This window comes from Micropterus dolomieu, linkage group LG19 (genome assembly GCF_021292245.1).
Source record: "Micropterus dolomieu isolate WLL.071019.BEF.003 ecotype Adirondacks linkage group LG19, ASM2129224v1, whole genome shotgun sequence".
Lineage (NCBI taxonomy): Eukaryota > Metazoa > Chordata > Actinopteri > Centrarchiformes > Centrarchidae > Micropterus > Micropterus dolomieu.
In genome coordinates, this window is record NC_060168.1 from 18,723,228 (window position 1) to 18,736,678 (window position 13,451).

At 42.0% G+C, this 13,451-nt stretch overlaps 1 protein-coding gene across 1 annotated transcript in view; it reads left to right on the top strand.

Annotated features, from left to right (window-relative positions):
- Positions 1–2,908: 2,908 nt before the first annotated feature.
- Positions 2,909–13,451, top strand: part of LOC123958223 (probable E3 ubiquitin-protein ligase MID2) — a 64,486-nt gene continuing 53,943 nt past the window's right edge. The window contains exons 1-2 of the mRNA XM_046031479.1: positions 2,909–2,925; positions 3,769–4,643. Coding sequence (XP_045887435.1) covers positions 2,910–2,925; positions 3,769–4,643 — 891 coding nt within the window. The 5' untranslated portion in view covers position 2,909. The remainder of the gene's footprint in view (positions 2,926–3,768; positions 4,644–13,451) is intronic.

The following is a 13,451-nucleotide window of genomic DNA, read 5'->3' on the forward strand; positions in this document are numbered from 1 at the left end:
TCCTGTATGTTTTATACAAGCACAGCTAACGCTAGCTTGGCATTAGCCAAATCTTAAAAACAAGCTAATAGAAAGCTGTCTGTCTGGAGCACAGACTGATCTGTAGTCTCAAAAACTCAGCTGCTGGCTGAGACAAACCAGCCGCTCCTGCTCCTACCTGGTAACTTTACCTGCAGCCAGCGAGAGAGGAGGGACTGATACAGATTGATGTTATTCTTTCTAAACTTCACTCACTACTTGTGATGTCAGATAAAGTTATTCAGTTACTTTGCTTTTGTCTAGAAACAACATTTAGCTGTATTTAAAATATTAAATTAAAAAAAACCAGGCAGTTAATATGTACACTTCAATATGTTTTTTTTATCGTAAGTGATATGTCATCTCAATATATAATGTTATCGCACATTGAATATTTTCCTACCATGCAGGCCTACCTCATGCCCCTTGGGTCTGGTCTTACCAAATAACCATCACTAAATAATAGTAAAGTATGGATAGTGGTATCGATAAAGAATCGGATCATTAAGCAGTCTCAATAAGGGTATCACTATCAATAAAAATTAACAATCCCCATCCCTAGTATTCAAAGAAGTTTAATGAATGTGTGCCTTGTGGTTTATATAATTCAACACCAGTCATATGGAGCTGAACTATTGCTCAGCATAAAGCTGCTTTTAGTGACAGAGCAGTTCATTTATTTGTTTAATTATACAGATTGTTTTTGAAAGTAGTAGTAGTAGAAAGTAGCAGATTGAATCAAATGAAAATTACAGGAGGTACATGAGGTTCATCACGCCAACAGGCCTAATTTATCTCCACTCTATCAAATAAGATAACCAGAGGAAGACGACTATAAATAACCAGAGAAACCGGATGTGGGGGGAAGGTGATGAGGGGAGGCAAGGACAACCTTTATGACCTTATGATGACAAGCAAAACCATTGCCCCCTCGGCTTATCCACTCAAGGTACAAATATGGCACCTCATGAACCTTTAGCCTTTGTGTGAACAAGCTGAGGAACCAGTGGCTTTGCTTGTCATCACAAGGCCATGAAGGTTGTTCTTGCCTCCCCTCATCACCCTCCCCACCACATCCTGTTTCTCTGGTTATTTCCATTTGTCTGCCCCTGGTTATGAACTGTTTGATACAGTTGAGATAAATTAGGCTTATTGTTGGCATGATGAAACAGAACCTCATGCTCGCTTCCTCGCTCTGTGGTAGCTTGCCTCTGAATTCTCTCTCCTTCTCTCTTTACCCCTTACATGGCTGTATGATAACAACCACATAAAGCATCTGATAAATAGCAGCCAAGGTGAATATTGGAGGAGGACATTATTTGCGTGTGCACACGTACGCACAGCTTTCTCATAAACAAATACCTCAAATGTGTACTCACACACACACACACACACACACACTGCTCGTTGCCATTTATCAGCGTAATATCAGCATGACTGGCCGCAAGCAGCTATTTTTTTCTTTTCCAGATAATGAATTTTGTAACAAAGCCGCCGCATGCATATAACTACTTCTTCAGTTGAGTGCCTTTCCCAAGCACTTAGCTGCTGCTCAAATCATGTTTGCTTTGAACACAGCTCAGTGTCGAGGCATGGTTTCTGCTGCAGCAGAAGGGAGGAGACTTTTGGTAGTGCAAATGAGTTTGAGCCTTTGAGCTCCATTTCTGTCTTTATAAAGTCCTGTCTTCAGTTTGTCCTTTGCTGGTTCATGAGATTATGGGTGGCTGTGTAATGCTTTCTTCTCAATGCAGCTGGATGCACGCTACCGAGTCTGGATAGTGTCATAGCACAATAAAGTAATTACAAACGGGCAGTGGATGCCAGAGTTAACTTAATATATCTCAGTATGAGCCATTAAATAGATTCAATTTTAGGACAGGTCAGCATGATGTTTTGACAAGCTGTGAATTTTATTACCTATTGATTGTACTGATTAAGCTCCATCAACACATTTTATAACAGCAACATGCGCAATAGTAGAGCTGCAACAACTAGTATATTAATCAATTAGTAAATTGACACAAAATTTATTTATATACAAAACTATTTTGCTTATCGACTAATCGTTTTTGAAGCAAAGATGACAAATACTCCCGTGTTTGATTTTCTTAAGTACTTTTCTCTCTACATCTTTAGGTTTGAGACTGGTGACTCTGAAAAATTCTGAATTTCAAATTATTATTGACTAAATAATTAACTTAATTAATAAAAATTATAAAATAATTAAGATACACTGAACACAATCTTTTGGCCGTCTCCATATTGGACATAGCAGTGTCTGTACTGAATATCCAGCTGTCTAGGGTAGAATAGAAATATAATGCCGTTTTGTTGTTGTTTGTGTGTTTAAAGTTGCTTTAATTTGAGTAATAGGTGTTGTGTCTGGAATGCAGTTGAAAAACCAGGAGGCTGAATCCTCGGTTACTGGATAAATTTACTGATGCTCACTCATTTCGCGCTCAGAATTTCCTCACTTTGAAATTGTGCGTTTTAAACCTTGGAAGAAGCCAAAGTGTCTTTAGGTCTTAATAATGTTAGTGTCCTCTGTATCTGCTGCCCATTTTTTGGTAACGTGAGTTCAACTTTAGTTGTCTGAACGTAGTCATCTTCATGTATACAATGACCTAAGCTTCAGAGAGGTCACTCCGGAGTTTAGATCCTGTCCCAAAGGTGAGAAGTACTTCCTGATTAGTCATAACCAGTAAAACCCAGTCATCAGTAAATCCTGCATAACTGGCGCAAAGGGAGACAAGGGTAGTCTTTCAGGAACAACCTCACCTAATGAAATTGTCACTGTCATCTATCTGGGGTCGTACAGTTTAATACTGTATTTTCACGGGGGCTGTTTTGTTTCTTTTAAAGGGTAGCGAGCCACTGCGAGCTGCGCTCACATGCCACTGAATCAGCGTGAGTGGGGAGGAGGGGTGTTGGTGATTTCTCATGTCAGTGGTTTTAAGGCCTCCCAGAGGAGACAGCTTGTTATGCAGGCTGCAAGGTGCTGAGATTTGGACAGCATGTAGAAAGAGGGGGAGTATCAATTTTCTTGTTTAGCTCAGGCCGTTTTCACTGTCCCACTTTTTTTCCCAATTTTTGTTGGGATCATGCTTTAAAAGTTGGAATGTCCTTGGAGTTAAGTGTTTATTGCTTGTAAGTCAAGCTGATCTTACCATAGAAGCCATATACAATGAAGAAAGTCAACAGTGAGCTGGATAAGGATAGATGGAAGTAAAATGTATGAGGAAGAGTTGAAACACATAAAGTTGTTGCAGAAATGCAGAGCTCCTCTGATTTACAAGTCCTCTTTCTGTGTCTTCTCTGCTGCTGTGCACCTGCCTCTCCTTCTCTCTGCTGTTTTCTTCACTCCATTGATTTTTACTTCTTCCCTAACGGTCAGCCAACCTCTATCCTTTTACTCCCGGCTCATGCAGTCACTCCTCTTCCTTTCATATGGCAGGAGGAATCATGTGTTAAAGGCTGCACTAAGGAGGCCCAGTCCACAGAGTCTGAGCAGTTGAATAGTACAAGAACGTGTGTGTGTGTGTGTGTGTGTGTGTGTGTGTGTGTGTTAGTGATGTTTCTACTGAATATGCACAGGCCAGTCTGTCTTACCTGAAGCCAATATCTCATGACTGATTTAGTTAAAATCAGACTGTTCAAAAGTTAAATAAAGTGGAAGTTCCTAATTAGAAGGCTATTTAATTTGCAACTGTAAATACTCATACACACTGTATCTTTTTCTCCTTCATGCAGGTAATTGGCCAGCTTCCGTGGGATTTGATGTCACCTTTAGATTGGTTCAACTGAAGATGGAAACACTGGAGTCTGAGCTGACCTGCCCGATCTGCCTGGAGTTGTTTGAAGATCCCCTGCTCTTGCCCTGTGCCCACAGCCTGTGCTTTAACTGCGCCCATCGCATCCTGGTGTCTCACTGCTCCACCAGCAAGCCCCTCGAGTCCATCTCGGCCTTTCAGTGCCCCACTTGTCGTTACGTCATCACGCTGAATCACCGCGGCCTGGAGGGCCTTAAGCGCAATGTGACGCTGCAGAACATCATTGACCGCTTTCAAAAGGCCTCCCTTAGCGGCCCCAACTCCCCCACTGAGAGCCGGCGCCTGCAGCCGCAGCGGCCCTACACCGCCACCATTAGCGGCACAATAACAACGATTGGCGGTGGTGGTGGCACAAGTGGAAGCAGCGCCCGCGGCAGCCCGGCGACTTCCAGCCACTCCCACCCGCACGCCAATCACACCAATCACGCCAACCACACCAACGCCAACCACAGCCCAGCTGTTGTTGCTAAAATGGATCCACGCATCAGCTGCCAGTTCTGTGAGCAGGATCCGCCACGTGAGGCTGTCAAGACGTGTGTCACGTGTGAGGTATCGTACTGCGACCGCTGCCTGCGCGCGACACACCCTAACAAGAAGCCGTTCACCAGCCACCGCCTGGTCGAGCCGGTGCCGGACACACACATCCGCGGCCTGACCTGTCTGGAGCACGAGAATGAGAAGGTCAACATGTACTGCTTGGTGGATGACCAGCTCATTTGTGCCCTCTGCAAGCTGGTGGGGCGCCACAGAGAGCACCAGGTGTCCTCTCTCACTGAACGCTTTGATAAGCTCAAGGTTAGTCCTCCATGTCCTTTTCAGTTTATAAAGCACGTGACAAGGTCATATCAGCAACAATTTCTGCATGTTGCTCCTATTTTATATTGTTTTACTTCTGTGTTACTGAAACAAGGTAAGTCACCATGTGGAACAAGATTTGATTGAAAAAGACTGATGATTTCCAGTTGAGCTTTGAAGCTATTCCCATTCTCACAAAGAGGTTCTCATGTATAGCCTGCAACATTCAATATGATATCTTTGTTTGCACTTTTCAGCAAAATCTTTAATCCATCCATTCCTACCTTGGGGATGTTCATTCTGTGCATTTCTGTTGACTACGAACTTTCAGTACTGCCACAGTTGCGTCATATGCACTCACACAAGCCTTTGTTCAGCAAGAAGGGCAGAAAGACAGACCACAAACAGAAAGAGTGAGAGACAATTGGGATGGTGTGCTGGTGAGAAGGGCAGAGAGAGACGGAGCGCAATAGGGAGGCCGTCATTATAATAGTCGATGAGCTGGCATTCCCTGTAGCCACTGAGCTTTCAGTGGCTCTGCGTAAAGTCCAGGACTGCTGAATCAGGGTGAAAAACAACAGAGAGAGGCACTAGCTGGAGCTAAATCCAAAACTAAAGACCTAAAGCAGCCGGCTGCATCTGCTGGCCTAAAAACATTTACCATGAGTGTGTTGGTCTTTTGAATATTTATGTACCTCTTTATGCACCATTTTTCAAAAAGAAAAAAAATCAAAATGAAACATTACCTCAGAGGATTGCAGTGTAATTGATTTTACACTAGCATGAGTAAGATTAATTGAATATTTAAAGTGGATTATAATTTTTGGATTGCTTCTGTGAGTAATATTCAACTCTCATAGGAAGGGAACAGTTTTAAGTTTGTTACCTCAATAATAATTATGTGTATCAGCTGTTTCCTGCACTGACACGATGCTCGAGCAAAGTTAGTGGGTCATAATATAACAGTAATAATAGCCAATGCAGTAACAAAGTTACAGAGACTGTGTGTTCAAGAAGAAGCACTGCATGGGCTACTTAATAAACTGCAAAGTCATGTAGATTAACTAAATTCCATTGATGTTTTCTGTCTCCAGTGTGCAAGGGTGTTGCCTTGGTTTGATTGTGTCAAATGAATTGACGATGAGATGATGATGAGAACCTGAGAAACACCTGAGAAAGCACTACATTAGCAGTTTTAGGGCCTTTATCTGTAGAGTGGTGCGTGTTTGTAAGTTGATGTTCTGTTTCTCAAAGAAATTATATTTTATTGTTCTCACATTTGGGCTTTTCACTCTACATTACAAAAGTGTGTATGTAGGAATATATGTTAGCGACATTTCAAGAGACATTATTAACCAGAGGTGTGGACTTGAGTCACATGACTTGGACTCGAGTCAGAGAAGAGTCACAAAAATGATGACTCGACAAAATCAAAGAAGACTAGCAACTCAAGTGTGACTTTAACACCAATGACTCGTGACGTCACTTGGACTTGAGCCTTGTGACTTTAGCTGACTTGACACTCCTCATGCCCATATATAAATTATGATATAAAAAAACTGCACAGCACATCAACATAGCGCTGTGCTATTAATTAAATTTTAACCTCAATTACGACTTTGGCTACCACTCAGGGTGCAAACTACAGGGGGAGCCAGGGAGAGCTTAGCTAATAAGACATGAACTCTCTAAAATATTGACAGTATGCTTTTTTGCCATTAATTTCTGTATTTCTGTATCATCATGGATCTTGCATAAAATTAGGAGCGTCTGGCTTCTTCCAGCCAGAGGGAACAATCACCGACCATCCGAAGCGCGCCCGGCCGCTCCACGATCTATTGTCCCTGGCCCTGTTAGCCCCAACACCCCACTCCCTCTCCAGGCGAGCTGTGAACAGTTTGCGGACATCTGGCTGGATAAATTTTACTCATAATCCAAGCACAACAGCTGGGGGCTCGCCGCAGAGCCACACAACTTTCTAAATTCATCCATCTTGTATTTCAGCGTTCTCTAACGTAAACTCATTAACTAGAATAGTTCACCCGTCACCTGCTTTTCTCCCCTCCGTGTACACACACGCGCACACACACACACACACACACAGAGCCCCCTCAGTGTCTCCGAATGATGTCAACTTGTGGGAAACACTGCGCTGCTGTCGTCCTCTTGCACTCTAGATGCTACTTAAAGTTAATAATGTTGGATTATTATTTCTTATTTCATGGGCTATTTGGGATTTTGGAGCATTGCATATCTAATAGTTTTTGATAAGAAAGTATTACATTTTAAAAGTTCAATTAACGTTTCCTAAGTCGATGAGTAATCCTGTTAAATAATTGTGATCTCAATATTGACCAAAATAATTAGCAGCCCTACATGAACATTTAATTCAGTTCATGAAATTATAGATTATTTGTTGTGTGAAACTGCACCTCTGCCTCTTTCTGTGCAGGCTAACGCTTCGTTCAATAATTTTTTTTATTTTTAACTTGAAAAAAATTATGAAATGGTTTTAATTTGTATGACATGTTTAGGACTTGAAACTCAAAGTTTAGGACTTGGACTTTACTTCAACTTGTTGGTCTTGACTTGAGACTTGACTCAGACTTGGCCGTCATGATCAGTCTGAACTGGGGACTCGACTTGGGACCTGAGTGCAAAGACTTGAGACTTACTTGTGATTTGTAAAATGATGACTTGGTCCCACCTCTGTTATTAACAGTCCATGTGCAATAAAAATCCATCTCATTGGGTCTCAGGACGAACACAACAGCAGTAGCGATGTTCTTGGCAGCACAGAACATCAGTTTTATTTCAGTTCATCTTCTGTATTATTGATGATTCAAGAGTCCAGAACTTTCTCACTTTGAGTTTTGCACCAACATGTCGGCAAAATTCCACCTGCTCACCACCTCTCATCGACTCAACCCACAGGCGCGTGGAGTTTATTTTCACAAGCATTTACCCCTGTTCACCTCCCCCACTTCTGCCATGGCATTCTGTACAGACTGTGGGAGAGTTTACTGCAAGTAGCTAGCTCTCCCCCTCCTTTCCTCTCCACTTCATGGCTGGCTGTGGTTCTTTTGAAAGTTCCCCAGCCAGAGCTTTGAACTTTCTTGACTTTGAAATCCCCAATCTACCCCAAATCTGGGAGGAGACCAGCCCCAGTCCAAGCTCCAGCTCAGCTCACCAGTGGCTGTGGCAGCTAACTTATAATCTTCTTCTCTCTCATGGCAGGGCGGAGGAGAGGAAGTCCTATTTGTGCATAGCTAATCAGGGAAGATGTAGGTCAAAAAGGAGGGGGGGGGGGTCTTCCACGGCATTCTCTTTTTCCTCTGTTTCTTTTTCTGTCCAAAACTAATATTCTTTAAAACTCTTGGTTGATCTGCTTGTCAATACCACTAAATGATTGCACTGAGTTCCCTCTGTTAGACCCCTGCCTCACTCAATTTGATCTTTGACCTCTGGATTACCTTTCACATTATTTCCTCTGTCTGCTGTGTATGCTGGGAGCTACTTTGTCACTAAATGATTTCTCACACATTAAGGAAAAGGTAAGCTTCCCTTGGGCTATGAGGGTGGATATTTCAGAGGAGAAAGTGCCAACAAGTGCCAGCACTGTAAAAGACCAAGTGTGGCACAGCTGAAACTATAGGGAAGTGAGTAATTCCCAAGGCAGCAGTTAAGCAGAGCTGTTCCCTCAGAAGGAAAGACATTTGTGTCTTATAATTGGCACACTGTGGTAATAGTGTTTTACTTAGATATTCCTAAAAGACTACAGCTTAAAGGTACTAGACTCTAGATTTTTATTTGTTTTACACAATCACTGAAACCGCTTCCAGCTAAGATACATTCTGATGTAGCAGTGAATGTTTCATCACCTGCTGCTTTGGAAGTGTGTACTACCGGCTCATTAGAGTGTTATTTAGGTAAATTCTGTTGCAGCTTTCAGAGGAGCTCGCGTTGTGTGCTCTCAGCATAGGATTTTAGTCTGACACATGTGAAAGAAGAGGAAAGAGAGCCAGCAAGGAGCAGATGAGGAAGAAGCAGGACAAAGACTTAAGGAGATGGAGAAATGGTGATGAATGGATCCTACCATAAGGATAAGAAGTCTTCTTTTCTGCATTACTTGCAGTTAATTTACTGACTGCCCAGCTCTTGAGGGTTTGTAGTGTGTGTGCTTTAGCAAGTTCTAATGAGCTGACATGGAGGCAAAGCCGATATCAGACTTGCTGACATTTGTGACGCTCAGAGCGACACTTGAAGTAAGCGGTAGATGAACTTGAAGACTCTGGATCTTCAGCTCTCGGTGGCTTTGCATGTGCACTAAACCTACAGCAATGGGGCTTATCGTGGCGCATGTGTGTTTGTGTGCGTCTCCAAGGACTTGACAGGTCTCGCGCATACTTGTACCAGATGATCGTCTGTTGTGTACAAGAATGAAGAAATATGCAAAACATTTTCAAGCAATTATTGGATTAATTCCTGTTATGGAAGAGGCAAGTCATAGCATACTGAAACCAACTCTTCCCCTCTGACATTTTTGCTCTCCAACTCTCCTCTCTCTTCATTTCCTTCAGTCCCTCCAGCCCTGCTTCTTACCCTTTATCCGCACCGTTTTCTTCCTTCACCCCCCTCACCCCTCATATCTTCTACTTTTCCCCCATCTAAGCTCCTTAAGGCACTGTCTAACTCTTCTCTGTGCAATGTGTGCATCATGTCTGCTCCTGCTGCTGACTCCACTCCTGCTGTATTTACACCCATTTGCTTTGCTAAATCCAGAGGCGAGTTTGTGCATGTGTGCGTGAGCAATCACACAATCACACAAATGGCGTGCGCATTTAATCACATCCACACCCACAAACTCACTTATACTTAAGTATTTTCTGACTCTCTTCACACAGGCAGATACAGACAACGTACACAAACTAGAGTGCAGCACACCTAATCTGATTGTACGACAAACACTGGCAGTAATGATTTTAAGAGGAAATTAAAAGGCTGCGATGTCAAGTACTCAAGCAAGCTGAATTCTTCGCGCACTCCCAACTCTCTCTTCCTCATACACTCACAATTTTCATATTATTTTCCCTCACACATAGACTCGCACTTCCTCTGCTGCTGTCCTCCCTCTCTGTCTCTATATTTCTATCACTTTCTCTGTTTTGCATATGGGCACACAAACATCATCTTCCCACCTGCTTTCTGTCACTCTGTTTCCCTCTCTCCTCCCTCTCCCTCATTTGGCCCCTGGCCAGTCTGTCTTGTTTTAGGTAACACCACTCCTCTCCGCCCACATACCCACATACACTGCTGCAGCATTGCTGGTGAGAGGAAGACTTATAGCCCTCCAGTGTGTTTGTGTGTAGGAGGGTTTATGATTGCCTTCAAATATGTGTGCCTGTGTGAAGTATTTACAGGTGTGTGTGTGTGCGTGTGCCTGCAAGCACATGTGGGTGTGCATGTGTGTCGAAGCAGATGCTATTAGGTCTGACATGTGTGGAGTGATTGGGAGCTGAGTGTGTGATGCCAGGGGAAATCATGGCTCTATCTGGAGAACAGTGTGAGATGGAGCACACTTAGTCATGCTGACGAAACCATCGAGGATGTAGAAAGCTTTTAGTGTCTGTGTGCGCCACTTCTCGGGCTATACGTGCATGCTTATCAGGAAGTCTGCCTGAATGTGTGCATTCAGCAAGCGCCTATACTTAACGACACACACAAGCGCTGCCTGTCAATGCATCATGCATGGGTTTTGAATATATGTCACGCCAGCCCATCATAAAATTTAGTGGGTCATGAAATAAAGAGCTTATCAAATCACTCCCAGCCACTGCATCATGCATATGCACAATTTATGCAAAAAGAAAGTGGAAAGCTTTTAGGAGCTTTGTGTCAGCAATAATACAATGCAATGCAGAAAGACAGATTTAACCAACATTACTCATCTCTGTGTTTTGTGTGTATGTTTGAGTGCGATGTACAAATGTATCCATTCCAATTTAGCCACTATCCATCGATGCCTCTCTTCACTTTTCTTCCATGAAATGAGAGCAGGGTCACATTTGTAGCTGCATCCTTGTTATTTTCATTTCAGGCAGCTATGGCACCATACTAATATTCACTGCGGTTCTCTGGTACAAAAGATCTATTGAAACAGATCAACTATAGTACAATCAAAGTGCGCTCAGAAGGTGTATATCTGTAAATCAGTGTGGTTCATAATTTTTTTAAATAGAGGTTGATTGCTCAGCACAGCTACATAAAACTGTCTATAACGTCTTATATTTAACTCTATTTTCTCTGTAATTTATACTTCATAATTTACTTACTCAATAAAAAGTAATGTTTAAAGGTCTGATTTATCCCACAGCCTTTCCGGCTATGAAATATGTGTGCTTGGTCTGCGAGTCTTATAAGAATGTTGTTATCTAGGGAATTTTAGTGTCCTGGACTAAATATGTTTTGGAGCGGGGGAGGGGGGGTGTTGTGTTCCCAAGGATATAAATCCTGTGTAAACTTTTACTCAGGATCTTTTAATAAAGATTTTTTTTGAAAATGGTCAACTTCAAAAGCACTAAATATCAGCACTAAATATTTCCGGCCATAAACCTCTGTAGCCTGTATCTCTCAGTATTCGCGTTCAAAATCCCTGCTGGTTGAACCCAGCTAGATTTTCCTTACTGTCTTTCTTTTTCATTCGCCTTTTTGCCACCTGTTTTTTTCTGTGTTTTTAAGGCTTAAAACTGGAATTCGGGCACTTGAAGGCTTGTGCTGTGTGTATTTTAGCGTAAAGCTGTAAGAAGCTGACAACATAGCAAAGCTTTGCTGAGCCTCTGACACTTTTGACACTCAAGGAAAATCATTTTAACTAAGCAGCTGATAAATACAACTTTTGGATCTCTTTGACGTTTACCATGCACAGATACACTGTATATACTTGCAATGCGTTGCATGTGCCCCAGAAGGAGATTTTTGTATGTTGTGTTTGTTCTTAGAATGTGTGCTGTACCACTTTATTTTTTTTACAGTAGCTGTATTTGTATATGTTTGTCATAATGCATGGGAGATTGCTTAAGTCATTATTATTTGTGTAGTTTAGTCAGATGGCTGGCAGCTACACACCACGACACCAGAGGATTTACAATATTCAACAGAAACTCATCTTCCTATGCTGCATTTTGATTCCAACCTCTCATATAGTGCCTGTAATATCTGATGAGTAAGCACTTCCTAGTATTAATCTGCAACAATCCATCGCACAGATCACATTTATATGAGGGGGAGGGAGGGGCTTTGTTTGAGGAAACTGATGACACATGCTGTTTATGAACATTACAATGAGGCTTGATTTAGGAATTACATTTCAGTGTCTCAGGGAGATTTGAGAAAATAGTAAAAGCTTGATAAAATCCACTAATTTTAATCACACAAGAGATTTTTCAGTCAAAAGGAAAAATCACAGGTGCCTGGGTCTTCCAGAAGTTATTTTAGTTTGTGGCTCAGGGGCAGTGGACAAAATAACAAAGCATAACAGGAATATTTATACAGACTCTGGAATGTCAGTCAGCATCCAACTTCTGAATTTCTTGATGGCGTATATACAGAAGAATGTAGCCCATGTGTGAAAGCGCATGTATTTGTATATGCACAAAGGCTGATGGCACGTTCAGTATTTTCTCCTTTGTTATATGTTTTGGTGTCTGTGCACATGCTGCCTTTTTGTGTGCGCTTTGTGTGTTATGAGTTCTGTGTTCTGTTGTGAGGCTGCCAGGCACGAACAGTGTGTCGCCACTGGGAAGATACTTAGTCTGAACTAATGACACGAGTGTGAGATAAACAGCACGTCTTCACTGGCCTGAGGACGCCTGGGACCTCTGATTCATCCCCAAACTTGAAATATACCAGCCCTTAGTATTCTCTGAGCAGCACCCAAGGAGCAATAACCATAGTTTAATAATAGTTTGCAGCACTGAATCATGTTAAAGAGTGAATTTCAAGCAGTGTTAATGGATATTCAGCCTAAAAGCACCATAAGTCAATTTAATAAATATATAAATATTTAATAATATATAAAATACTTTTTTCTTAGTGTCATTTTGTGCTTTGCTTATTTGCAAAATTTCCAAATTAAATTTGTAATTTTTGACTTTTGAAGTGTGCCTTTAAAGCTGCTCAATATATCAATATGTATATTAACAATGGATGGAATTACTATGTACAGTGGGGGGAAAAAAGTATTTGACCCCTTGCTGATTTTGCAGGTTTGCCCACTTACAAAGAATGCAACAATCTACAATTTTAATCATATGTACATTCTAACAGTGAAAGACAGAATCCCAAAGAAAATTCCAGAAAATCACATCATATAAATTTATAAAAATTGATAACCATCTGATGAGGAAAAACAAGTATATGACCCCCTACCAAACAGCAAGTATTCTGGCTCCTACAAGCCAGTTAGTCTTTCTTTAAGACACAGCCCCAATCCCAACCAATTATCTACATCAAATACACCTGCCTCACCTCGTTACCTGTATAAAAGACACCTGTCAACACCCAAACAACCAGCATCCAACATCACCACCATGGGCAAGACCAAAGAGCTTTCTACGGACATCAGGGACAAGATTGTTGATCTGCACAAGGCTGGGATGGGCTACAAGAGAATCAGAAAGCAACTTGGAGAGAAAAGAAAAACTGTCGGTGCAGTTATCAGGAAATGGAAGAAGCACCACACCACCGCCAACCTCCCTCGGTCTGGGCCTCCACACAAGATCTCGCCTCGTGGGGTGTCCCTGATCATGC